This window comes from Dreissena polymorpha, chromosome 13 (assembly GCF_020536995.1).
Source record: "Dreissena polymorpha isolate Duluth1 chromosome 13, UMN_Dpol_1.0, whole genome shotgun sequence".
NCBI lineage: Eukaryota > Metazoa > Mollusca > Bivalvia > Myida > Dreissenidae > Dreissena > Dreissena polymorpha.
In genome coordinates this window covers 33,623,027-33,650,127 of record NC_068367.1, presented here as the reverse complement: position 1 = coordinate 33,650,127, position 27,101 = coordinate 33,623,027, and the positions used below count along the sequence as shown (strand labels likewise).

Genomic DNA, 27,101 nt, shown 5'->3' with positions numbered 1-27,101 from the left:
TGCATTACAAGCATTTAGCATCGTGTCCGCTCGCTTTTTGACTAGTTTTCATCCGATCTTCACCAAATTTGGTCAGAAGTTGTATCTAGAAAATATCTAGGTCAAGTTCGCATATAGGTCAAACCGTGTCAAAAAATAGGTCTAGAGGTCATTTAGTGCATTTCAAGCATTTAGCATGGTGTCTTAAACCTCCAAACGGTCGTATCTTGTGACAATTTGGAACTCTTGTTTAAATGTCATTTAATGATTACAAAGCACATTTTATCGCTTGTTAGTATCTTCTATACAGTTGTCAATTTTTATAGGAAGTCATAACAATCGTACATGTCAAATTACAAAACCTTTATTTTATACATTGAAGCACACTTTACATAGTTATAATCCACACAACTACACGCATATCACATGGAGCACATTTTAACAAGTCTTATGTCCCTTCGCTCCCTTCGCTCCGTACAGAGTGTTTGAATTGACCGTCGTCATGTCAATTTGTGGCATTACAGCGTCATTAAAATGGTATTAGTAATGTGTTTTTCATGATGTTGACACGGTTGTCAGGATTTTGTTGAGTCAAAATGACGACAGGAAGAAATTTTGCTCCTCTCAAATGCAATGGAACTTCCTCATATATGTTTTATAATGGGCTTACAAAACAGGGAAAGAATCAATTGATTAAAAGCATACATAGTTTAGAAGCCAGTAATTGTACACAGTATGCGTCCCATAGCGTTGTTTGTAAATACACCGGTCTTTACTAATAATAACAATTAGCAAACTCCACCTTAAGTGAAACCTCCCGTTAACGTGGACATGCGCAAGTAAATTCCTTCTTTGTTCAATATAAAGTGGCATTGTTTGCTGAATTTCTTTATTATAAAACTACATTCCAAGATTTTAACATACATGGTTGGAAATATAATGTCATAACCTTAAAACATTGGGTTATAACTCTTAATATTTACAATAGAAAACAAGAAATATCTTTTTAAAAGATATACGGCGTTGATTGTGACAGGTTGGACTTTATGAAAGGTAAAGAGTTCAATGAATGAGATCAAGGATAGCGAATGTCTTTTTCTGTGCAGTTCTTAGCTGCATCACACGCAGTACGGGATGTTACGCGGAGTTTTTGTTGCCTATTTTACATTATTACATATTGCTGGTCATAAACCTATAGATACAAAACAGAAAACCAAAAGAATAATGGAAGTGAAATTAAAACATATGAGTCAACCGGCCACACGCGAAGTAGCCGTACATATTTTGAATATTTATACGCGCGTTCTTCGAACAAAGCTTTAGTGGTTTGTCGGGCATTGCTATTTGATTCGAGTATTAACAGTATCGAGAATCATCGCGCTCATGCTTAATACATTAGTCAATATGGTGGAATAGTTCTTGTTAAATTAATTAAAAATAATATTTATCATGGTATTGTTGAAAACACATTAAGAATCTATTATTGACATACCATAATTATATCGCTGGATATCTTCATTTAACATCTTTCTGGTCTAAGGAAAATTCCAGTTCACCTAGTTCTCGCTATAGCGTCTTTATTATATAAAGATTATTTTACTGGCCGCAGCGATGACCTGTATATAAACTCTGACATTCACACACACTAACCGAGAACTGACGAAGGTGTAGAATCTACGCACATATTGCATTGATGTGGAGAGTTGAGTGTAAAACTGTTCTATCTATCATGCCTTTTCATATGAGATAAAATTGTTTCATGCTGAACACGCAGTAAAACAGTGTTAGAAAGACGCGGCCATGTGTCCAAGGTTCTGGTGGTATTCTCAATTCAGCCAATGGACTAAATGAAGTGTTTTCATTCGTGGGTAGCCGCGGGCACTTTTATGAATGTAACCATAAGGTCACCTAAGGTCAAAAGTGACGTTAAACAGCTATGCCGAAAAAACACACGCCGATGTAATGGAAGCTTTTTTTATATTATTCAATTTAAACATACATCTCGTATACATATAAAAAAAGGTTATACATTGACAACATCAATATCAACATATCAATTATTGTTATTAAAGTATAATAATATTATATACAATTTCTGCATAAAAGTTGAAGTCAATTTTAGAGATGATGCTAAAATATTATATAAAAAATGAATACGAGAGAAGGACGAAGGAAAATTCCTTAAGGGGTTTCAGTAGAGAAAAACATTGAAAAGGTAAGACGGAAAGGAATACTACGATATAGGCAAGATCAGGTTAGAGTGTGACAAATTTCTGCCATTTGTATTTGTGCAAGTCTATTTAATTTCTTTCAAACGCTATTGTTTCTTACAATTTTATATTCATTGCGAGAGCTTTTTTGAAAATCTCAATATTTAATGATTCGTGTCTATTTTTAACACTGAATATATATGATTTCATAAGAATGAGTATTTAGTTTATTACCATATTATTTGCACCACCTTTTTGTGTCCCAAGCACATTTAGGTCAATGCATATATCTTTACTTGCTAAAAAGTATTTAAGATCTCTCCATATTGGTTGTACAATATTACATTCATACAAAATATGTATTAATCTTTCTTTATAACTAGAACAGAATGAGCATAGATTGGAAGGTGCTAGTTTACATTTATACAGGTATGCATTAGAAGGTAATGTACGTTGGAGAATATTGTATTGAAAGTTGCGTAAGTTATTAATAATTGTGGCTTTAAACGGTATTTGATATGTGTTCTTCCAATCAAATATTATTGTTATACGAAGTCATGATACTTTCCCATGTTTTCTGCTGTTTAGTTTTATTTTCATCAAAGGTTTGTTGTAGATTATATAAATATTTGCATGCTTTCTTTGTACTTAGCACCTTTTCAAGTAATGTGTCGTGGTTGTAGTTAAAAAAATCTTCTTCACTTAGTTTTTGTTTGTAGCATTTTGGAATACTTTTGATGAGTGTGTAATATTTGAGATAATCATTTGTAGGAATATCGTACAAATGTTTAAATGTATCAAAGTTGTAAAAGGTTTTCGACCTGAAGTCAAATACATGTTCTAAGAATTTAATGCCTCTGTTATACCAATTACTGTAGAAAATGTATGTTGATTATTCTGTTATATTGTTGAATTATTCCAAAATATTGTTTATTGATGTGTCCTGCTTTATCATATGATTTAACTTTGTTCCATTACAAGAGAATATCTCTGAGAAATTCGTTTTTAAAATTGGTGATGATATATTTTTCTTCTAAAGATCACTCAAACACCAGATTGCCACCATATTTATTTAATTCTTTCTGGTAAAAGATTTTCCGTTGGCCTTTATTATTTTTGTCTGTCAATCTTTCGACCTAACTAGCCTTATTGGAATGTATAAAAGCATGTATATCTGTTAAATTGAGTCCACCCTGTTCAATAGGTTTAACAAATGTTGTTATTTTGATTTTTTTCAGGTTTGCCATTCCACATTAATTGGAAAACATGTTTAATAATTGTTTGTATTGTATCATTTTTGGGGGTGGGAAGCATGGTCAGATAGTACATTATTTTAGGCAGCGCAAATGTTTTGACAACAGTGACTTTTCCCATGAATGTTAATTTTCTATGTTCCCATTGTTTTAAGCATTTTGTAAATTCTTGTAACTTTGATTGAATGTTTTATGCCATATCGAGATTTTCGTCATTTGTGAAATAGAAACCAAGCGTGTAAGCTCAATCAGAGGTCCAGATAAAGTTTTTGTACTCCTTAAATGTCATAAGTGAATGTTTTAGAGAACCAACACGCATTACTGTTGATTTTTTGGTATTTAGTTTTAAGCCGGATATTTCACTTAAGTCTTGTATTGCGTTTATTAAAGCAGTGAATGAGTTAATTGTTCCATCAATGAAGTATCTTGTGTCATCTGCAAAAAGGGTTTGTTTTATGTCAATATCGTTTACTTTTATTCCTTTAATATTTTCATTTTTCTCGATATAATTTGACAGTATTTCGATATTGAGAATAAAAAGGTTGGTTGACAAGGGACAACCTTGTTTTACACCACGTTGTATGGCTATAGGCTCCGAAAAGTGACCATTATTGATTATAATAGTGTTTATGTCGTTGTAGAGAAGCTTTACCCATTGTATCAGCTCAGGACCAAAGTTATATTTAACAAGACATTGAACCATAAAGTCGTGGTCTAGATTGTCAAAGGCTTTTTCATAGTCTGCAAAAAGGAGCAAGCCTGGTTTGTTTTTATTATTTAAGAAGTGGATTGTTTCAAAAATGGTCCTTATGTTTTCACCAATATAACGACCTTTCATAAATCCAGTTTGTCTTAGCGCTATTATTGACGATATACTTTTGAGATTCTGTTAGCTATTGCTTTTGTTGCTATTTTATAATCAGTATTTTATAATCTTAAAGGACTCCAATTATTTAGTGACTCTAAATCTTTACCTGGCTTTGGAATGAGTGTGAGAATGCTTTGTTTTTGAAGTTGGGTTAAGTTTCCAGTTACATATGAGTGGTTAAGAGAATTCAGATAATATATTTTTATGTCATCTCAAAAAACTTTGTAGAATTCTGCTGATAATCCATCTGAACCAGGACTTTTGTTATAAGCCATTTCTTTTAAAGCAGTAAGACACTCGTATTCATTTATTAGGCCTGCACATGATTGTTTCTCAGCTTCTGTGAGTTGTTGAATGTGTGCTTAAAAAAAAAGTTGATGTATTACTATAGTTGTACTTTAAATATGTTTTTTTTACTGTAAAGGTTTGAGTAAAATTTACTCTGTTCGTCTAATATAGTTTTTGTGTCTCTGATTTTTGTGTTGTTTATTTACAGTTTATGTATGGTTTTACTTTCATAATGTCATTTTTCTTAATTTGCAAAGTACTGAGATTTTTTTTCATTTTGTTCAATGTGTATAGCCCTTGCTCGAATTAACATGCCATTTATTTTCTCTTCTATAATATTTTCATATTCTCGTTTTGTTTCTCTTATTGATTTTAAAATGTTTTAATCATCAGCAGTGTTATTGTTTAATTGTTTTTCTAATTTCTCTAATTTTTCGATTATTTGATTTTCTTTCTCATGGTTTCTTTATTTTTGTCACAGATGAAAATTTTATACTTATGTTTCTCACTGTCCCTTTAATCAGTTCCCATAAGGTATTTTAATTACTTTTTTTGTTAAGTTCTACTACTTATTTTATTTCATGTTTGATTGTATTTGATATTCTTCTTTTAGCAGTATAGTATTATTTAATTTAAAGTATCCAGGTCCTTTGTCTTGTATTTTGTTATCGACAGTTATTTCTATTAGTGAATGATCTGTTTTGTAGCCTGGTTTTATTTTGGCTCTATTTATTATGTTACATAGATTTTCTGAAATTAAAAGGTAATCGAGTTTACAAAATATGGCTGGTTTTCCATTTGAGTGCCATGTGTAACGTGTTTGCTCCGGATGAGATGCTCGCCGTATGTCAATTAAGTTACATGAATTTATAATGTTGTTTATTGTGTTTCTACATTTTGTATGTGTGTCTTGTTTACCGTTTTTCTTATCTAGTTGTGGGTTTTGGATTGTGTTAAAGTCTCCTCCTATTATATAATTTTTGTCCAAATTTTGAAGAAGATGTTAGTGGTTACTTTAAAAAAAATAAGGTAATCAAAGATATCAACAAATTGTTGTTAAATTCACGTAAATGTATGTACGACACTAATTTTTTTTTCTATAATTGATTTATAGAACGTTTACAATAGTATCCGATAATCGGTTAACCTAATGAAGCTAAAATGGCGAAAAACAATGTTATCCAATAATCGGTTAACCTAATGATACTAAAAAGGCAAAAACACATTTGTCTATTCTTATTTTGGGTACAAATAGCATATCAAAAGTTTGTATCGATTGCTATCTTAGCATTTACCTGTAAACTTTTTTTTACAACTTGGTATAAATCTGTATTGCATCTATAATAAATGCATACTACTTGACAAGTAAAACACGTATCCTGTAGCATAAATATCTGATAATCAGCTAATCTATCGGAGTGATTGTGTGTAGGTATGTGTGTGTGTGTGTGTGTGTGTGCGGATGTGCGTGCATGTGTGTTTGTGTGTATGCGTGCGTGCGTGCCTGCGTATGTGCGTACATGTGTTTGCATTTGTGCAAGTTAATTTGTTTGTCTTACAAAAACTAGTTACATACATATTCGTAAACAGTACAATAACCAAGAAAAACAACAGCATTATGATCAAAATCATTATCACCACTAGAAAAACTATAACATCGAGGGTGATCTAGAATGCATTCTATTGCAATTTTGATGTTTGACAATTTGATAAAAGTTCTCCATGCAAGGACTGTGTGTATCAATACATTATGCATCGCTGAACAATATAACTGTGTCATCATACAACTAAATCCAATATGAAAAGTTTGTATCGATTGCTATCCTAATTGACAAGTTCGTATATGTAATGTCCAGCCGTCAGTCATAATTATGCTAACCTTCGGTTAACCCCGCCCTACACCAATCAGTATCCAGCATTGCAGACGCAGCGTGTGTGGCGCGTGGCCGGGGTTCGCTCGTATGGATTCTCAAATATAACGCTGGACTGTATGTACATGTATTTCTGTGTGTGTGTGTGCGTTATTGTTAATAAATATATATAACAAACTCCGTCTTTATCACCACCCATATACGGGTCTAAAACATTTCAGTATATTAAACACAACTTGAGATAAGAGGTAAACTAATTTTCAGTTCGCATTGGGTCCCATTATAAAACTGCCAACTTTCAAAGATTTTTTCTTGCCTTACATATATGCCAAATTCTTAAAGCCTGGTATCATTTAAAAGATGGGTCTGTATTCTAAAAGAGTTGCAGTGAAAAGGAGCCTTTTTCCAACCTCTAAATAAATAAAATTAGCTCAAATAAAAGCATCCACTGAAAACAGGATTTCGGCAGTGAGATTTCGACTAAAGCAAAATACATGTACTTCAATAATTAAACTTGTATCTTTCAACGAAGTCCACAATGAAATGAATGTAGAAAGTGTTACAGACTCACATAGGATACAGTGAATAGCAATAAAAAGCATGGGTGATATCGATAAATGGCCTATTAACCAGAATAAAAATGGAACTCTGTTGTGGAATGTAACCTTCAGGGATCCGCAGACAATCTATTTCCGGTGAAAACAAACAAAATGCTGACTCAAGTTTTTTTTATTGAAGACGTGATAATTGTGTTATAATCTATCGTGTTTACAACATGACAACCGTCGCAGGTAAAAAGAAAACATCGGATATTTCAGAATGCCCATACGGCGCGAGATGTTACCGCAAGAATCCCCAACATTTCGCGGAGTTTTTGCATCCGAAAAAGTCCAAAACATCTGATGATTTGGATTATTCGGACGTCAGTGTTGATGGATCGTCAACACCAACAGCGACGGCACTACCTACTACAGACAGTAGCACTCTTCCAGTTTGTAAATACGGAGCTAAGTGTTACAGGAAAAACCTGATGCATTTTGCAGAATTCTCTCATCCAACAGCAGTCGTTGCCACCATTAATGACAAAGGGGATGACACAGATGAAATCACAGATGAAGACGTAAGTTTAAAAATACAATATTGTATTATGTCAGCCACGATAATCTATGTAGTAAGATTTATTGTACACGTATAAAGATCTTTTCAGTGTAGTCAGAACTGTTTCTGTAAGATGCAGAATCCACACAATCTCTGAACTGGTGATGCCTTTTAAAAGTATTTTTTATATTAATGATAATGAACTATTTGGAACAGGTTTCTAACATTAATCATTACAATTGTAGTCTAAATATGCATTTTTATGCTTTGATGTATTTGTGGACATGAATTTTGCTACTGTCTCGTGTAAGACTTTCGACAGATATGTTTGTGGTATTTGGTTATATTTGTTTTTGTATTGCTGTTGCTCAGCGTTCTAGATAAGCTGCATATCAGCGTAATATACGCATAAGAAATATCAAGATACACTCAATTTATCATTTCGGTGCGTTAATTTAAGCAAGCCAATCTGGACTCATGCAAATGCTGTAAATTCTCTGCGTACATCATAAACAAAAATATAAACAGCTGATTGTCTTTCGCCAAACTATGAGACTGGTTATCGTAAAAATTAGAGCAAATTTGTGCGCTGGATTGTAGAAATAGTCGGTATGTATACTCTGTATCATCTAGATGCATGGTAAATTTAGTATTGATTTTTTAAACAGACAGTCAAGCGCTTATGTGTTTATTAAATTACATGAAGAGGTCAGCATGGTTTCTTCGAAGCCAAAACAAATTACTTCTCAAATTTAAATTTGATTCTTTACAAAAGTTGTATCGAGTACAAAACATCGTACTGCCAATACTGAATGATTTAATCTCCTCTGTTTTCAAATAAAAAAGGACACACTTAAACACTTATAAAACAACTGTTGAAAGTTGGCGAAAAAAAGTTTTCCGTGGCTCACGGTGGTGGACGATAAGGACGAAGTTCGTCTTAAATGTAAAATCTGCCAACAATACAAGTTAAAATAAACACTTTAAGAAACCTACTAATATGAAGGAATACACATTTTTAATGGTTTATTGTGTTTAACATGATTAAAGTAGCGCTTCTGTACCCCGGCTATATTCTTGTTTTACTTTTAGCAAATTACCCTTCAAGCAAGGCAAAATTTGACCATTTACCCCCATGCTTTGAAATGAAGGGGTATTTACCCCCATGGGTCAAGAACTTATATCTATAACGCTGATTGCTACATGCATGTAAATTATTAAATGTTTTTATTTCGATTTGTTTTACAACTTTTATTAAATACTTTGCTACAAATGCTAATTTGTATTATGCATAAACTTCTTTTTATATAAATATCATGTACAAAAATGCCTCTAAGTTTGTAAATTTTTGTAAAGTTGCATAAGGATGAAAATATTAAATTGTCTATTTAGGAAAAATATCGAGTATTGAGTTGGGAAATAAGTCTCAAATTTTGCCCCAAATGGGGCTCCAAAAAGTCACTGACTTCATATTCAGCTTCAAACTGGAATCCCATATAGAATTGCTAACACAGCATTAAAGACAAACAGTGGGCATTGATTATTCACAAGAACAGATACATATTGGTAAAGTCCCATGCTAAAATATGAAATAAATACCTCCATCCTTAAACAAATGTTTGTGATAATGTGCCCATAACAGACAGGTAGATCCGAGATTTTTTGTTTTAATTTTGTTTTACATTTCAGGGTTTTTTTTTACTAAGAAAGTGACACCGATATTCGGCGTCTTCCCCTACCAGAATTTTCCCCCTAAAAATAACATTTCCCCCCCAAAAAATATAATTTTTCACCAAAATATAATATTTTACCCTCAAAGACATGTTGTTTTTTGCTTTTGGGAAGTCGACACGTATCCAATTTGTACCATGTACAACGATCTCGCTCTCTCTCTCTCTCTCTCTCTCTCTCCCGACGAACACTCAAATCTGGGTGTGTGTATTTGAGATTTATTTACAGGTCGTCCAGCGTCTTCTCGACTACAGATGTATCGACCTGCCCCTGTGACCCTTCAGGGGAGAAAATAAGGTCATATCATACATCATAGCACGATGGCCAATGAGACCTTAATGTGACTAGATGCTTTTTTTTTTTTTTTTTTTTTTTTTTTTTTAATGGATTATGTAGTGGTTTGCCTTTTATCAAAATGGTTTTTGCAGTATTCCTATTATCTCTAGATTATCATTATCCTTATTGGCATTAATGCTAATTCCTTATAGTTTGTGTGTGGTTTTTGTGCTCTCCGCCCCAAGAGGTGTTAGTGGGGGTTCGAGCGGGATACAGAGGGCGCCCCGATTCCAGAGGCGCCCCTGGTTCTTTTAAGTGCCCGGTGTACAACACCGATACACTGCACCCCCGTTTAACGTCCCTCGCGGAGGACTTACACTCAAATCTGGGAATCCCAGTGATTCTATATATAGCTCTTAAAGTACGTCATGGAAACCGGGCAACTAATCGTATTAATCATGTGACTATTTTACTGGATTCCGGTCTTGCGCGAGAAGGGTGTTTCGTCAATTAATTACCGGAAACCAGTCGAATTTTCATCCGGGTTATATGAAAGCCAAGATATAAACGTTAAAACAGAAAAAAGTCCCACAATTGGCGTTCATACACAAACAAAATAAAACGATCGGACTCGGAAAATATTAATTGCGTTGACGCATTTTTTAAGAATGAATCATCAAAAACCGTTGAAACCCAGCAGGATTCGGAGGTACATGTAATCAACATCGATTAATACTGTCGGGTTATTGTGAAAGTGAAAGTAAACAATCTGCAGCTGCCGCACCTTTCCCTTCCAATACTGTAGCAGATCTATATCGTCAACCCATTCATCATGAAATTGAAATCATAATATTGATATCGTTCCCCGGCCCCAGTTGAAAACATTTCTCATTATTAGATCTACACCTGCAACTATATTTAGGACTTTGACTTTAATATCATACTTGTTCATGTGTTTAAGAACAAAAAGGTCAGAGACATGCCTCTTTTTTTAAAACAAAACCTGAAGTCTGTAGGCGAGTTATAGACATTAAAATGAACAGTTTTTATTTTTTCCCCCAAATATGTCTCTTTCGCGCTCGATTTTCCCCTTTTACCCAGCGTCCAGCGTCTTCCCCTTTTTCTAAAAAAAACCCCTGCATTTAAATCAATTGAAATGTATCTTTGATGATTACAGTAAAATACTGTTTGTAATGGGAATCCATCCATACAACACCCACTCCTATAAGTAAGAAGCAATTCCAATTCCATTTAGAGGGAAAACATTTGTTATTGACGGCTGGCTGAAAAAGTGTGTTCACAAAAAGACTTAACATTAGTGTAAACGTTACTTTGTCTTTTTTGCGAAAACTTGCAAAAAAATATAAGACCTTATATTTTAGGTGAGGCAATTAATTTGTGTCAGTTGAATTGTTTCCAACAGTGATGTAACGATGACCTGACAAGCTATTTTTGAGGGTCATCTATGAAACATGACCCAGCCCAAAACACATCAAATAAAAATCATAATCTGAAGCCTTTTTTGATTAAAGTATTTTCATCTTTACGAGCCTGATTTTAAATCTTTAGGAATCCATTGTCAAGAAGGACGGTGTTAAGTCGGAAGATATCCTAAAACGAGGCATGTCACTAGTAAAAAGCTACAGTAAGATGACAGAAGAGGAACGTAAAGAACTGATCAAGAAAGCATTTGAAGCCAAACAGAAACTGCAAGAAGAACTTGAAGCAACAAAGAAAGAAGTGAAGAAGAAGGAGGAAGAAGTAAGCAGGCTGCAAAAAGAGGTACAAAATTAATTGTTGCTAAATCGAGTGCTGTGTTTGTGCAGCGTAGTTTAGTATTGATTGTATGTAATTATAGAGTTTTGTTTCAATGATTTTGAGATTTTCTGCATACCGGTACTTACATTAATTCCTATTTATTTAAAGCTGGATTGCATCAAAAGCATAATACTTAAATGCTTTTGAGTCAGTTTTCTGGGTATATGGCCCAATACTTAATTTTTCTGGGGGATATCGAAAAAACGCTTAAACAGTGGGAATCTAACCCGTAACATCCTGATCGCTGGGCTCATTTTCACTATGCCATGGTGGCCTTTGATACTATATCAGGGTTAAAAACTGGCATTTAAAATGTAACTTTATGTTTCATAGGCTAATGAGCAACTGCTTACTTATATCCCTGGTATGTTAACATTTATTTATACAAAAAATCTAAACCTGACAATAATACTTATAAATAATACTTCCATTAAAATTCCATTTCCATTGGAATTCAAGTTTTTGCAACATTATCTAGTTGCTCTCCTAGATAAACAAAGATAATATGCAATAAGAAATTAATTTTTGTTTAACAATACAATGAGCTGAAATGTATACATTAAAGATGGTATACCATTTGTATAAATGTATGTAAATTAAATTAAATTAGCTTTTACTTTATCCCATTTGTCTCCAATATCTCATTAGTGTATTTCAGCATGTTGATGTATTTAATAGAGTTATACCAGACTAAGCAGACTTTCCTGAAACCATCTTTCCGACTTACAAGCCCAACATATTTTATGTGGGTTCGAAAGTTATTCACTAAGAATTAATTCAGTAATTTCATATCACTCCAGCAAGTTTTGTAATGTTGTTGGACTGAAGACTGACACTCTTTTGGGAGCTTTCAGGAAATGTGTTATACCTATGAAGTTTCATATGAGCCTTGCTCTGTGAAAATGGGATTAAATGCATGTGTGTAAAGTGTCTTCCAAGATTAGCATGTGTAGTCCCCACTGGCTGATCAGGGACGACTCTTCCCACCTTAACTGGATTTTGGCTAAGAAGAAACAAAAAATACGATAAAAGTAGAAAGCGTTGTCCCTGATTAACCGGTGCAGACTGCACAGGCTAATCTGGGATGACACATTACACACATGCATTAAACCCCCTTTTCACACATCATGGCTAACATGAACTTATGTAGGACTTTTCATAAAGGTATCAGGTGGTCTCCTGCTAATGGAAGGTGAAAAGGAAGCCTTGGAAGGGAAAGAGGTCAAGTATTTTGATCTTTACCCGGAAAGGTCATACAAGGAGGGATCTGCAGCCCAGACCCACTTCCGTCTGGCAGAGTCTCAGTTTTATAGGCTGCTAAATACCGGAATGACGTGAGTGACGTACTAAACTAAAAATTATCAACAAATCTACACTTGTTCTTGCATTACTATTTAATCTGTTAAAAGGCTTGCCTTTTTTTGTAAGTAATGTGAAAAAAACATAACAAACTAAAATGCTGATTTGTGTCTGAGGCGTGTATTTCTTGTGCGCCCAGACTCCAGTGGCTCCTAGTTGTCCTAGTTGTTTTATTAAGTGCTCCTAGTTTGTTTGTTTATATTATTTAATTCCTCCTAGAATTCCTAGTTTTCATTTTAAAGCATTTTGTGGCCAAATATTATTATTATCGATGTGTTTATAAGTTTTATGTGCGGATATTTGGTGGACTATGTTGCTTGCAGTTATGTTACTTATGCATAGTCTATTATTTTCCCATGACAATTTGGGGTAAGTGTGGCACAAACCAATTTTACAAAGAATTATTTTCAATATTCTGTATTCATGGTTCTCCACCATTATCTTTTTTACTAACTAATAAAATACCCAGTCTTTGGGATCCCTGGTCTCATAGTATAGCAATGCAAGAAGAGGTGTTTATTTGTTGACAGTTTCAACATTTAAAAAATGATAAGCAATAGTAGCCAAATAGTCTACTGGTTTTGGAGGTGACCCAGCCAGCTACTGTCAAACTGGGTTGTTTAATAGAGTTGTCTCCAATAAATTAATTAAAGGGTTGCATATATATATATATATATATATATATATATATATATATATATATATATATATATATATATATATATATATATGTTCCTTATTGGAAAGATTAAATTATCAAAAGTTTTTCACAATAAATTAAAGTAACATTCCTACTCAAAATCAACGAACATTTCGTACAATATTTTAGTAAAATAAAGCTAAACAATTAAAAATAAATCATTGTTCCTTATGGCAATTGCCAAAATTTCAACGCCGGGTGTGTTCTGGTAAAATAGATGTTTGTGTAACAGAATGCTCGTTTTTATTATGGTTTTAACATGGTACCATTTTAGTGTTCGTGTGTCTTATGAATACATATATTTGCAGGAAATAAGCATGGAATTTATTGTGTCCACAAATAAATAAATACGAGCATTTTGTATCTACACAAATCTATGTAATCTAACCACATCTAGCGTTGAAATTGTGGCTATTGCTATAAAGAACACTGATTGTTTAGGTGTTAACTTTATTTTTCAAAATACTTTACGAAATTTTCGTTGATTTTGAGCGTTATAGAGACTTTAAATATTTATGTAAAGTACTTACATAATTCTGAATTCTACCTTCTCAGAAAAGTTCAGTGCATTTGGGACTCAGGGAAACACCTTAGCGCCCATGGCTCTCTTGTTTCAGAGACATTACTTTAAGGCCTGGGTATCACATGAGAATTTCATTATGTTCTCTGTTTGATAAAAATACTAGTCAATCAATGATTCTGAATTACCGGTAATACTTATTCCTGAATGTTTTCTGCTGGAAAAATTGAAAGTTAATTTATTTGTTTTTATTTGTGCAAATTTTGTTTAAATTTTAGCTTGAAATGGTAGCTTTAAATGATTACATTCGTTTCTCTTAAAAGCATACTTTAACAATAATTGGTAATTAATCGACATTTGCTTTTTGTTTACACTATTTCAAATGGGCTTACTGTATAAAATTCAGTACACAATTTATAAATTAATTATTTAAAAAAATTGTACATGTTCAAATTTTACAAACTGTATGTGTGGCTTCATTTCAGTAAAACCAATTTAGTGAAAGTGGAATACGTCCTCAATCCAGATCTGGTGCATCATTTCAGGTTAGTTTAATTGCTTTATTTCTTATCTATTTTAAAACCTTAGCCAATCAGTTTTTCAAATTTAGCCAATCAGCTTTGCCCTGTCTTCCCAAGTTTATCCCTTTATATTTTCGCCTAAGACTAAGAAAAGATCTCACGTAAAGTGCTTGTGTGAACTTTGAATTTTGTGAGCTTTTGTGGTCAGCTAGTAACTGATGTTACTAGTATTATAGTAAACCATTTTCTGTGGACAGTTGCTGTCAATCTAACAGAAGACAATTTTCGTTTTTTAGATAGCATGTTTTGTTTATTTACGTGCATGTTTCTTTATAAGATGGAAATTAACTCTTAAATTTATTAGTTTTGGGAATTGTGGTCTAGTTGTTGGACGCTGGTCATAAGAATCAGAAGGTCCCTGGTTTGAATTTCTGCTCAAACCCTTCTTTTTCTGAGCAAAAAGTTAATTTCAGGCATGCTCCTCTCTAACCAGGTGTTAAAATGGATACATTTGAGGGAAATAATCCAATGTATTGTGGCTGAGTTTAAACGGACAACCTATATCCCGGTGATTGTGGGGTTAATCCTTTACCTCTAAGATACAGATTTTGCCGCATTTGTAGTCACATAAAAAGTTGAATTTTGTTTAAGACCTGTCTTTCTAAATTCAAATTTTAAAGGCTTCATTTCTAACCCTTAGATAGATATTGATGAGCAGCAAACAGCATAAAACCTGAACAGACTGAAAATTACTAGCAGGCTGTTCTGGTTTTATGCTGGTTGCAAAGCCATTATCACTTTGCTTCTTATGTGGGAAAGGGTTAAATGTAAAAGTGGTCTGAAGATGAACCCTCATTAATAGATTATAAAAAATAAACTTTAAACCTTTAACCTTTACCTTTTTCTCTTAGGGAATGTCGAGAAAGCTTAAAGAAGAAGCATGGGGAGGAGTTTTCCTACCCTGTGTTGGCATTTCACGGCACAATGGAGACGAATATCAAGCCTATATGTGAGACTGGATTCAAAATACCTGGTGTGTGTAAAATACAATTGGGACAAGCTCTGAGAAAGTGGTGTTTAATGCATGTGTGTTAAGTGTCATCCCAGATTAGCCTGTGCAGTCTGCACAGGCTAATCAGGGACAACACTTTCTGCCTTAACTGGATTTTTGATAAGAAGAGAATTTCTTAAAACGAAAAATGTCATAAAACTGGAAGTGTTGTCTCTAATAAGCCTGTGCAGACAGCACGGGTTACTGAGTAATGTGGGACGACACTTTATGCACATGCTGCGTTAGATCCCCTTTTCTCAGAGTGCGGGTCAATTAGATTGTTTGAGTAAAATACAGTTTACTTTGCCTTTAACTTTATTAGCTGTGTTTGCTTTTGGACATGAAGGAATGATGTATTTTGTTGAAGTACAATGCATATTTGGCTTTATGGAGTTAGTTATCATCTTTGAAGAGAAATTCCTACTCATCGCTTTTGAGATGGAGTGAAATGTTCCTGAGTACGGATTTTGAACATATAATTGTTTGGTTTGAAAATACATTTATAGTTGATACATGTAATAGAGTTAACAATAGAGAACATGTAGATACAGTGGAGAAATATTTTTATAATGAGTATATCCATGTGACACATAAAACATTTAAAATGCAACATTCCAGAAAACCCAAACTTGTTAATTGTATTCCAAAAAATTGGAGGCAAATAGTGATCACAAAGACGGTCCTTTCAACTTTTCACCTGTCTGTCTGTCTGTCTGTCTGTGCTGTCTGTGTGTGCTGTTTTTTGTGCGGAGCCTTACGCAGGAAGTATTAAAGGGATTCAAATGGAACAACATATCATGCTTTAAGGAGAAGTTTGAGAACCATAACTCTGGCTTTAGGATTTACAGAGTTAATTCCCTGTAGTCAATGTTCATGTTCAGAGCTTATATCCTTATTATTGAAGGTTTTTAAATTAAACACAATAATAATTTATATACAAATATATTGACAATGAAAAAATCCTTATTAGTGTCTTAGTGTATTTGTTGGCGTTTGTAGTTATCATGTGTTGGCATAGGGATCTGACGAAAGTATTCTTGTCACCAATAGAATGCTATTTACATGTTTTCATTATGTCAAGAGCTTTTGTAAACAATATTTGTCTTCCTTTACAGTGATGCTGTAATGTGTTCTCGCATTCTCACTACAAATACAAATAGTTATAACATATATTGTTGGTGATAAATAGTGGTCAACATTGTGTTGAGTAGCGATAAATGTTTACTATAAATGAACATTTATATCATGTTTCAGTATTTGGGCCTCGTTCTGTGAAAATGGATGAAATGCATGTGAATTAAGTTTTAATCAGGGTGGTCATTTTCCGCCTAGTCAAGAATTTTGTTTATAACAGACTCCCATTAAACAAAACTACAATAACAGCAGAAAGTTGTGTCCCACATTAGCCTGAGCAGACTGCACAGGCTAATCAGGGACGACTCTTTATGCACTAGCATATTTTGCCCAGTCTTCCCAGAGCAAAGCTCAATTAAAAGTGAACATTTTTATTATCACATTTAAGTGTTTCATTTGAATGCTTCAGGGCACAACGGCCATGCGCATCGTACAGACACGGGCTGGTATGGAAAGGGAGTCTACTTCAGTGAATACCCCGCCTACTCCATGGGTTACATCCAGGGTTCAACCCAGCTGCTGCTCTGTCAAGTTCTACCGGGCAAAGTATATTGACTTGTTGTTGCTGTTTCAATTAAGCCTTGTTCTAGGGAAACTGGATTTAGTGCATGTGCGTTAAGTCTTGCCCAAGATCAGCCTGAACACGCATATGCTTATCAGGGATGACACTTTCCACTTTATATGGAATTTATTTTAAAGGAAGTCTGGTCTTAAAGAAAATCCCTTGTAAGCTGAAACCATATTCCTTGATTAGCCTGTGCTGACTGCGCAGTTTATGTACCTGCATAAAGACCAGTTTCAATCATAGTTGTTTATGATGTTCCATTGATGTGGGTGGACTTTATAAACAATGCAACTCTGTAATGTTTCTTTGTAAATGAACAGAAAATCCAGGAAATAATTGAAATGTCCATATTGCTATCTTGAAAATTTTCAAAATCAAGTTGCGTAAATTTTGTTTCAAATTCTGCAAATTAACATTGAAACTAAAAATTTCAAGCAAAACGGCAAGTGCTAAGCAATGAAGAGTCATAATTCCCAATCTGCAGATTTCAGTCACCAATTCTCCCAATGCCAGGGTTTTTTTTTTTTCCCCGATTAACCAGGTACTTAAAATAAAAATGGCTGATATGCATAAAGCTTGTTGTCCCCTACCGGTTAAACTGGAAGGGACTTATGGTCTGCCCATCAGTCGGTCTGTCTGTCTGTCAGTCCGTCACACTTTTCTGGATCCTGCGATAACTTTAAAAGTTCTTTATATATTTTCATGAAACTTGAAACATGGATAGATTGCAATGTGGAGATTATGCACTTCATTTCATTTTGTTTCTACGTCAAGAATGCTGATTGCTATGGCAACAAATATATTTAAAAAAAATGACTGACAATGGTGGAGTTTCACAGGTAGGGGACAATATTGCTTGGCAATCTCTTGTTGACTCTGATTTCATCAAGAATTCTAAATTCGCAAATGCTAAGTTTACATCTGGCCACGATCTCCCCGATTAGCCAGTGGCTAAAAAATCGGGGAGCTCTACGATTAAATGGTATACTCCATGTTCTGTTACGCTTCCTTACGAAATCAGCACGTTTTGTTGCTACGATCTAGCCAACGATTTGCATCACGTTCTGTTACGCTTTGTTGCGATCAACACGATTGGCTTCCACGCTCCACCACGTTTCGTTACGTCCTGTTAAGATCTCCCACGACAATGCCGCTTTGTTTTGATCTCCTGCGATTTGACCTACGATTTGAGATTAGAAAATGAATCGGGGCAATCATGGTGAAATTTAAGTTTGATTTAAAATCTGTCCTGATGCCCACGATGTCCTCGATTCAACCACGTTCCGTTACGCTCCCCCACAATCACCCCGATTCGACTCCACGCTCTGTTTCGTTCGCCACGATGCTCTGGAATCGGGGACATCATGGTTATCGTGGCCAGATGTAAACCTAGCATAACATAATGATAGTCCAGCACTTAAGGCCGTAGGGTCTTCTGTGTATTCACTTTAGTTTTTAAAAGAACATGTCTGTCCAAAGCATGAGAAAAGTAAACAAATAATTTAAACATTTGTTTTCAACAGTCAAGTTAAATGGCTCAGTTACGCAGACCTTTGAAAATTCTTCCAATCAAGAAGATAATTATTATTCAGTTAAGATTTTTATAAAAAGAACAGATTCTTGAATGTATTATATTTTTACTTTTTGAAAAAGTATCCCTCACAATGTGCTGATCGTGAGCTTTTGTGATCACCTTTTGTCGGTCGTCCATCGTGCCGTGTCAATATTTACCTTGTTAACACTCTAGAGGCCCTATTTATTGTCCGATCTTCATGCTTTTTGGACAGAAGTTTGTGCCAATTATATATTGGACAAGTTTGAAAATGGTTCCAGTTGTTGAAAAACATGGCCACCAGGCTGCTGGGCATTTTTACTGATATGGTGGGTCGGGTAAGGTGGGGGATTGCACAAAAGCTTCAATCAGTTGAAATAAGTAAAAATGATCCACACTGCGGGAACTCAAGGCTGAATGCATCTTTGTTAAGTATCGTCCCAAATAAGCCTGTGCAGTCTTCACCAGATAATTCAGGACAACACGTTCTACTGTTATGTTTTTGTTCGTTTAAATAAAGTCTCTTCCTAGCTCAAATCCAGTTAAGGCTGAAAGTGTCATCCCTGATTAAAATGTGCAGATTGAACAGGCTAGTTTGGGATGAAACTTTACACTTTTGCATTAAACCCAGTTTTCCCAGAGTGCTGCTCAAATATTATTGCATTGAATGGCAACATTTATTGATTAATCAATAGTCACTTAAATGATAAAGTCTATTTAAGGCCTATCAGTGTACGAAGCTTATTCACGGGCATTCCTTGATGAAAGGTTATGATTCCCACGTGTCTCCCTGCAAGAAAGAGCTTGTCATCTTCAACAAGTATCACATTCTGCCCCAGTACATCGTCCACTATCAGCCGAATGCAGGAGAATTCAAATACACTGTAGGTATTCAATAAGTATCACATTCTGCCCCAGTACATTGTCCACTATCAGCCGAATGCAGGAGAATTCAAATACACTGTAGGATTTTACCTTTTACCACACAGATACCATTACTCATGCTCAGTCCCAGAGAAAATCATATATAATTATGCCCCCCTTCGAAGAAGAGGGGGTATATTATTTTTGCACATGTCGGCCCGTCCGTCCGTATGTCCGTCCACCAGATGGTTTCCGGATGATAACTCAAGAACGCTTACGCCTAGGATCATGAAACTTCATAGGTACATTGATCATGACTGGCAGATGACCCCTATTGATGTTGAGGTCACTAGGTCAAAGGTCAAGGTCACAGTGACTCGTTCTTGGATGCAGTTTAGGACCACATTTCCAGATTATATTATGTACTGGTGTCGTGGGGTCTCCGTCCCCACCACATGGTTTCCGGATGATAACTCAAGAACACTTACGCCTAGGTTCATGAAACTTCATAGGTACATTGATCATGACTGGCAGATGACCCCTGTGGATTTTCAGGTCACTTTGTCAAAGGTCAAGGTCACAGTGACTCAAAATAGTAAAATGGTTTCCGGATGATAACTCAACAATACTTACGCCTAGGATCATGAAACTTCATAGGGACATTGATCATGACTGGCAGATGACCCCTATTGATTATAGGTCACTAGGTCAAAGATCAAGGTCACAGTGACTTGAAACAGTAAAATGGTTTCCGGATATTAACTCAAGAATGCTTACATCTAGGATCATGAAACTTCAAAGGTACATTGATCATGACTGGCAGATGACCCCTATTGAATTTCAGGTCACTAGGTCAAAGGTAAAGGTCACAGTGACAAAAAATGCAATCACACAATGGCTGCAACTACAACTGACAGCTCATATGGGGGGCATGCATGTTTTACAATCAGCCCTTGTTTAAGACCTCTCTTGCTAGATTAAAATTTTAAAGGTTTCATTTCTTATCAAATGGTCTGAAGAGCAGCAACCAGCATAAAACCTGAACAGCCTGCAAGTTTTATGCTGGTTGCAGCATAAAGCCATGTTCACTTTTCTTCTGAGCAGAAATGGGTTAAGCTTGTCTTTCTTAAAATGTCACCTTTATTCAAGATCCAATGAAATGGATCAGTGTGCTTGTTATGTTGAACATTTGGGTACACTTGTTTTTCAGAAATGGCTTGAGGCATTTCTTTCAAACTGTTTATAATACTTATTCAAATTTCCCATATTAAAATGAGCTAATGGGCAAATTGGGATAAATCAAATATATGAGTGAAGCCCTGTGGAAAGGGGCTTTAACGCATGTGCGTTCAGTGTCGGCCCAGATTAGCCCCTAATAAGGGCTGACACTTTACGCACAGGCATTAAACGCCATTTTCACATTCCACATCCCAAATATATTAAGCAGGTTATCGTTGTTTTGGTTAGCTAGTTCTGTCAGAATTGTTAATGAGATTTCACCTAAATTAAAACATATATTCCATTATATATAAGAATTCATGAGCAAAATGTGCTCATGTGAAATTTCGAACACTGATGGGGCTTTTTAAACATGGAAATGTGTAAATATATTATATCAGAAAGTTTAAAGTATCAGTAAGCTAATTTCTCTCGAATGGTCACATTATATAACCAAATATAATAATGTTGATTCGTTAAAAGTCTGGAAAGTGGATTTTTTTATCAGCTTTTCATGTTGTAGTCACCCCCAAAACCAATATCGGCTGCTGCTAGCACAGCAGAAGGCAAGAAAGGCAAAGGGAAGAAGAAGGGAGGAAAGCTTACGATAGACGAATTAACAGACACTGAGATGTTAAAAAACAAGCATGACCAGGCTGTGGCCATGCCTTCATCAAGGTCTGTGTAGCGGCAAAAGTCTGAAGAAAATGGGTTATTTAACTGCTACTATAGTCATGGAAATCATATTGATAAAGACTTTTGTAAACGCGATAAGCTACCACAGGGCCCTTATTTACCAACCCATTATTTGACTTAAGAACCAAAAATAGACTGAGAACCAAGAAAGATATGTTCCGCGTGTGAATATGTACAGGCTACCACTTGGGGTAATGTCCTTAACAAAATGTTACATTGAATTACCGGTTTTAATTCTCTAACATTTCTCTATAAACAACGGGAAAGCATTAAATAAATAATATTTACGAACAATAGCTTATATTTGAATCAATTATCATCAGGTAATGTATAATGGTGGCAGGTATCTGATAGAACTGAGCTCAGATCTCTGCGCTGAGGTGGTTCAAGCGGGAAAGAAACCACTAACAAGAAACTCAATGTACAGGAAAGAAAATAGGTTAAAAACAACTATGCACACAAAGGAGACAACTTTAAAATGGAATTTGTGACTGGTTACACATTAAATAGTTATAAATGTCACTCTGTCATATGCATTTTTTTCTTTATGTGTATATATTACCACTCGTTTTCTTGCAGCACATTGGATGGATTCAATATTCAGTTCACTGGGACTTTCCAAAACACGCAGGCCGGAATGACGGCCCTGGTCAAATCACATGGCGCAACAATAGGTAAGTGATGTTATATCAGGTAACACAATCAGTATTGTTTTTTTTGTTCAAATTTGAGTCTGGTCCCGATGGAAAAAAAAAATATATTTTTCCCATATGGGACCTTAAAATTTCCAAAAAAGAATGTATTTTTTAATAAGTCTTAACATGTCAATTATCTTCAAATCCAGCTTTATAAGTTGAACCTAAGAATATATCATATTAAAATTACTTTTGAAGTATACGTAAGCATGAGGTCAACAACATTAATTTCCCAATTTTAGTCAAAAAGATGCGATTTTTCCCAATCCAAAGGGACCCAGTCCCATTCCCAAAATGGTGAAATAAAACACTGGCAATCATGGTGACTTATCCCACAAAGATTCGACAGGTAACTGATGTGTCAGAGCAATAAATACATAGTTTGCAAGGCTTTGTATGATATTTAAATAAACAAAAAATTCACAAAGAACAAGAATTTATTGGTTGGCAAATTATATGGGGTAAGTAAATGTCAAAACAAAAAAGTACACAGATTCTAACAGTACACAAAGAATTAACGGGGTAAAATGTAGGTTCATGAATTTATGGGTGTAAATATACAATAAAAATTTATCATATGAAGAATAACATACACTCAAATAAAATAAATGGACTTTAACATACTTTAAAACAACTATTGGTAGAGGCGAATACACACTTACAGGTAATTGTGGAGATAAGTCACATAAACTGAACAAATATTTATGGAGTTAATATATAATTAAACAAGTGTTTTGTAGGTTAATGTAAGCTTAAAAATGAATATAGCTGTATTTGATTTGAGTAAATATATTAGATATAATGGCATTAAATACATGCTAAATCCAATGTACTTCCAAGTTAAAATCAAATATAAGTTAGCTACAATTTAAACCCATTTAAGCCTAGTGGACTCTCCCATCCTTCTAAATTGGATCAATTTATTTCCAAATAGGGATTTCTAGTATATTTATTTTTATATTTAGAATATTTCTTACAGAAATTCCTTTAATCAAACAGCGCAGACCTACGCTGTTTGCCAAGGCCTTTTTTCCATAAAGAACGCATGTTACTAGAACACAAAAAAGTAGATATTAAATATTGTTGATCTTAAACATTTCAAGATTATTCTGTTGCAGGAACTAAAGCAGTTTTCAATTTACTGATAGCATCAAAGCTGGAGTTTGATCTTTCAACAAACAAAATCCTGCAGGCTAACAAGAAAGGGGTAAATACTTGCATTCCGTGTGTGTGTGTATTTCAAAGTTTATTTACCGGTCCATCAGCCTCTTCGTAGTGTGCATCTATAGTGCATCTATAGGGTGGCCCTGCCCCTATGACCTGTCGGGGGAAAAATTCAATTTTGAGCCAAAGTAGATCAAATTTACCCGAGCGACCCAGGTATTCGCCAAAGAAACTAGAAATGGCGCAGCAGAGTCCGATGCGTATCCCCACCCCGCATGTTTGACCCAGGGGCGCCCCAGGGTTGGTAATGAAGCCATGCATAATTGAGATTGACCGTATTGTCATATTGTCATTATAGAAGTTCAGTATCAATTAGAAGTGAATCGGTGTAGAAAGGAAGAAATTATAGTAAAAGGCAATTTTGGGTGGGTGTGGTCTATGTGGGCGGGGCGCCCCAGGGTTGGTAATAGGGCCATGCATAGTTTAGATTGACCGTATTGTCATAAAAGATGTTCAGTATCAATTTGAAGTAAATCGGTGTAGAAATGAAGAAGTTAATGTAAAATAACCTAAAAAAATGAGTGAAAATCTCTGACCCGGCCCCACCCCAAACCCCATAACTTTTGACCCAGGGGTCCGATCAAAATTCCAAATAGTGCAGGGTCGCACATATGCTCATAGCTACCATGTGTGTAAGTTTCAAGGTTCTAGTGCTAATAGTGTAGGAGGAGATAGTGGCCAGGACGGACAGACGGACAACCGGACAGACGGCGGAGATAACCACAATATCCCCACGCTTTTCAAAAAGCGTGGGGATAATAATTTTGAACCAAATAGAGAATACTTGTAGTCTTCTATCTGTGCTTCATAATATAGATTCATAACATTTTTGCTTTTTTCTGAATCTGTCAGCTCTCAGACAAAGCTGCATAAAATTGCAAATGCTCCAGGAATTATGTTCATAATAACCACTCTCATGCCTGTGAAGATATTCAGGTCAAGTGGCATATGCTGTTGACGGGCCATTTTAATGGATTTTGGGAGAGTAAAAGTAATGTGTTTATCAGACCTGGTAACCAGCTTTAGCATGAACTGTCCTGGATTAGTTTTGTCCTTGAATATATTATATAATTTAAGGTATTGCATTTGCTTTTGTTCACGAATGTGTTTCATACATTTTGGTATTATTACATTGAAATAGGTATAAAGTTAAAAGTCTGATTTTGATTTTACTATTCGCAATATAATTTTTCATTGTTTTGTACTGCTTCAAATAATTTGGATTTTAAATGTCAGAATATAATCTATCATTGTTCAGGACTGCTACAAACACATTTTTTTAAAGCGTAATGTTTGTGTATATATCTCAGAGAAATGAAGACGTAGTTCATGATAAACTTAAGCATCATAAGTACATTTTTATCTTCAGGTTTCAATAGTGGGTGAAATGTTTTTGTACGACTGCATCATCAACCATAAGAAACAGAATGAGGATCATTACAGATTAGACGACTAGTCACATACAAATGTACAATATTTATGAGCATGGTGGCATTGCTGATATGTTGGCCACCTAGCCTTGCAACTGGGAAGTCCTGATTTGTATACCCTGTCCATTGGCCACTTAGCTTTGCGACTGTTAGGTTACAGTTTCCATCCCATCATCAATGGCCACCTAGTCTTGTGAATGGAAGGTCTTGATTTCGATCTTGTTAGGAGCATTCTTAAGATCTCTCCCAAAGAAACCCATTACTTATCCTTCCCAGCCCAGGTAACTGACTCCAGTCTCTGTGTATGTATTTCGAAGTTAATGAGGTTCTTCCACGCCTGAGGCTGCTTCATAGGACCCGGAGTCCTACCTAATTAACTATTTGCTCATGAAAAATGGGAGATTATAGCTGCAATTTCCAGCCATCTGTTTTGTATTGAAAGATGTTTTTATTTTGGTGTGGTCTTGTGTTGTCGGGGCAAGTGGGAGTTCCCATAGGAAACCCCACCTGTCCAGTATGGTGACCACCAAAGCAAACTCATATGCTTCCGGAATGGGGATTGAACGTAGATTGCCTAGGTGAGAAGCACATTGCGCCAACCAGACAGCAAAAAAACAACCTGACTCGAGATTGTCTCAATGAGCCACATGCTTTCAATGAAATTGAATAATTAAAATTGAAAAGGTTTAAACATTTATAGAATATTGTGTTTGACATTTTGTCTGTTTAACTCAAGTTTTAGGATGAAGCGGTTGTATCTGTTTAACATTTTTACATGTTTAAATTAAAAGATAAGTACCATATTTACTAGGTTTTCTTACAATTAAAAGATATGTATAAAAAATTGGTTTGCCAAAATTTAGATTCATACAAATATTCCCAGAAGTCCGTGTCCAACAAAGATATCTATTTAATATATACTTTCATTTATTGATGGATTTTCCCAATTTATGTTTAATCTTCATCAGTATGAAATCATCATCATCATCAATCCCTTGACCGGTTTTGTCGTTGGGGGAAATGAGGGACGACGATACAGAAATCCTCCTCCTGTCAGGTCTGTTGTGTGCTGCTGAGAGTAATTTATCCATGGGAAGGGATGTCCACTCTTTTACATTGTATATGAAATCATACGTTCACTGATGTTAAGGCATTATGATTTTATTGTGTTATGTGTAATGCGACTTGTTCGTATATGTTCTGTGAACTTCTGTCTCTGGTACCAGGCAACATCTCTGGATTGTTTAGTTAACAAAAATCATTTCGGGTACACATGAACAGATTAAATGGTCATGCAAGAATTTGTTAGATTTTGTGATAAGAAATTGTAGGTTCCGTTTTATATTCGACACGTGTTACTTCATAGTTTCATTAACAGAGATTTATGTTAGTTTATTCAAATCCAAATTCTAGTTTGTCTTGCATGAAAATAGTTTATTCAAATCCAAATTCTAGTTTGTCTTGCATGAAAATATATTTATTGATGTTCCTATTTCACCAAAGTGAAATACTGGTATTTGGAATTAATTATTTAATGTAATATCTGCAATATGATTATGATGTTGCCCAATCGACAAAGTTTGTGCCATTTTGAAAATCTATTTGTAATTCGTTAAAACTTGTCTGTATTGTTATATGATGTTTACATTTGTATTTCTTGTTAAATATAAATTATATAATATATAACACATTGTTTATCATGTGCTAATGGATGTACTGTGCATAGTGTATTGTTCAGAATCATGGACGTATCCTGAACAAAAATTGCAAGGCCCTGCTATATTTGCATGCAGTGGTACTTGTGATCATATCTGTTATTATTAACTTATATGATATGTTATTTTAATTTTCATTTTTATCATATATTTTTCACATTCAAAGCAAATTGTGATATGCCGGTGATAAGATTTTGTTTATTGCTACTTTTTATTCAAAGACGATATTTTTATTTAGCAAGATTGACTATTATTGTTTTTATTTATTAGCATTTCTTCTCTAGATATATTCATTCATAAGATTGATATAATGTATAATGTTTGTACTTGTAATACAAATTATCGGTACTTAAAATAGTTCATGTTTTTTCCACAAAGTTTTATATGCTGGTTAGTAATTTTTGTTAATTGATACTTATATTCAAAGAGGCTATTTTTATCAAGCATGATTGACTATAATTGTTT

At 34.7% G+C, this 27,101-nt stretch overlaps 1 protein-coding gene across 1 annotated transcript; it reads left to right on the top strand.

The window, feature by feature from the left end:
* The first annotated feature begins 7,174 nt into the window (after window positions 1-7,174).
* LOC127855914 (uncharacterized) lies at window positions 7,175-27,101 on the top strand. The gene is made up of 11 exons (XM_052391830.1): window positions 7,175-7,589; window positions 11,144-11,356; window positions 12,557-12,726; window positions 14,457-14,516; window positions 15,404-15,525; window positions 17,087-17,223; window positions 19,517-19,678; window positions 21,400-21,554; window positions 22,152-22,246; window positions 23,386-23,474; window positions 24,861-27,101. Exons 1-11 carry the CDS (start codon window positions 7,245-7,247, stop codon window positions 24,945-24,947), a joined length of 1,635 nt encoding a protein of 544 aa, XP_052247790.1. The 5' UTR covers window positions 7,175-7,244; the 3' UTR covers window positions 24,948-27,101.

Coding starts and splice junctions, on each gene's coding strand:
- LOC127855914 (XM_052391830.1), top strand. CDS start 7,245: ATGACAACCGTCGCAGGTAAAAAGAAAACATCGGATATTTCAGAATGC. Junction 19,679..21,399: donor CAGGAGAATTCAAATACACT/GTAGGTATTCAA, acceptor TTCATGTTGTAG/TCACCCCCAAAACCAATATC. Junction 22,247..23,385: donor ATCACATGGCGCAACAATAG/GTAAGTGATGTT, acceptor ATTCTGTTGCAG/GAACTAAAGCAGTTTTCAAT.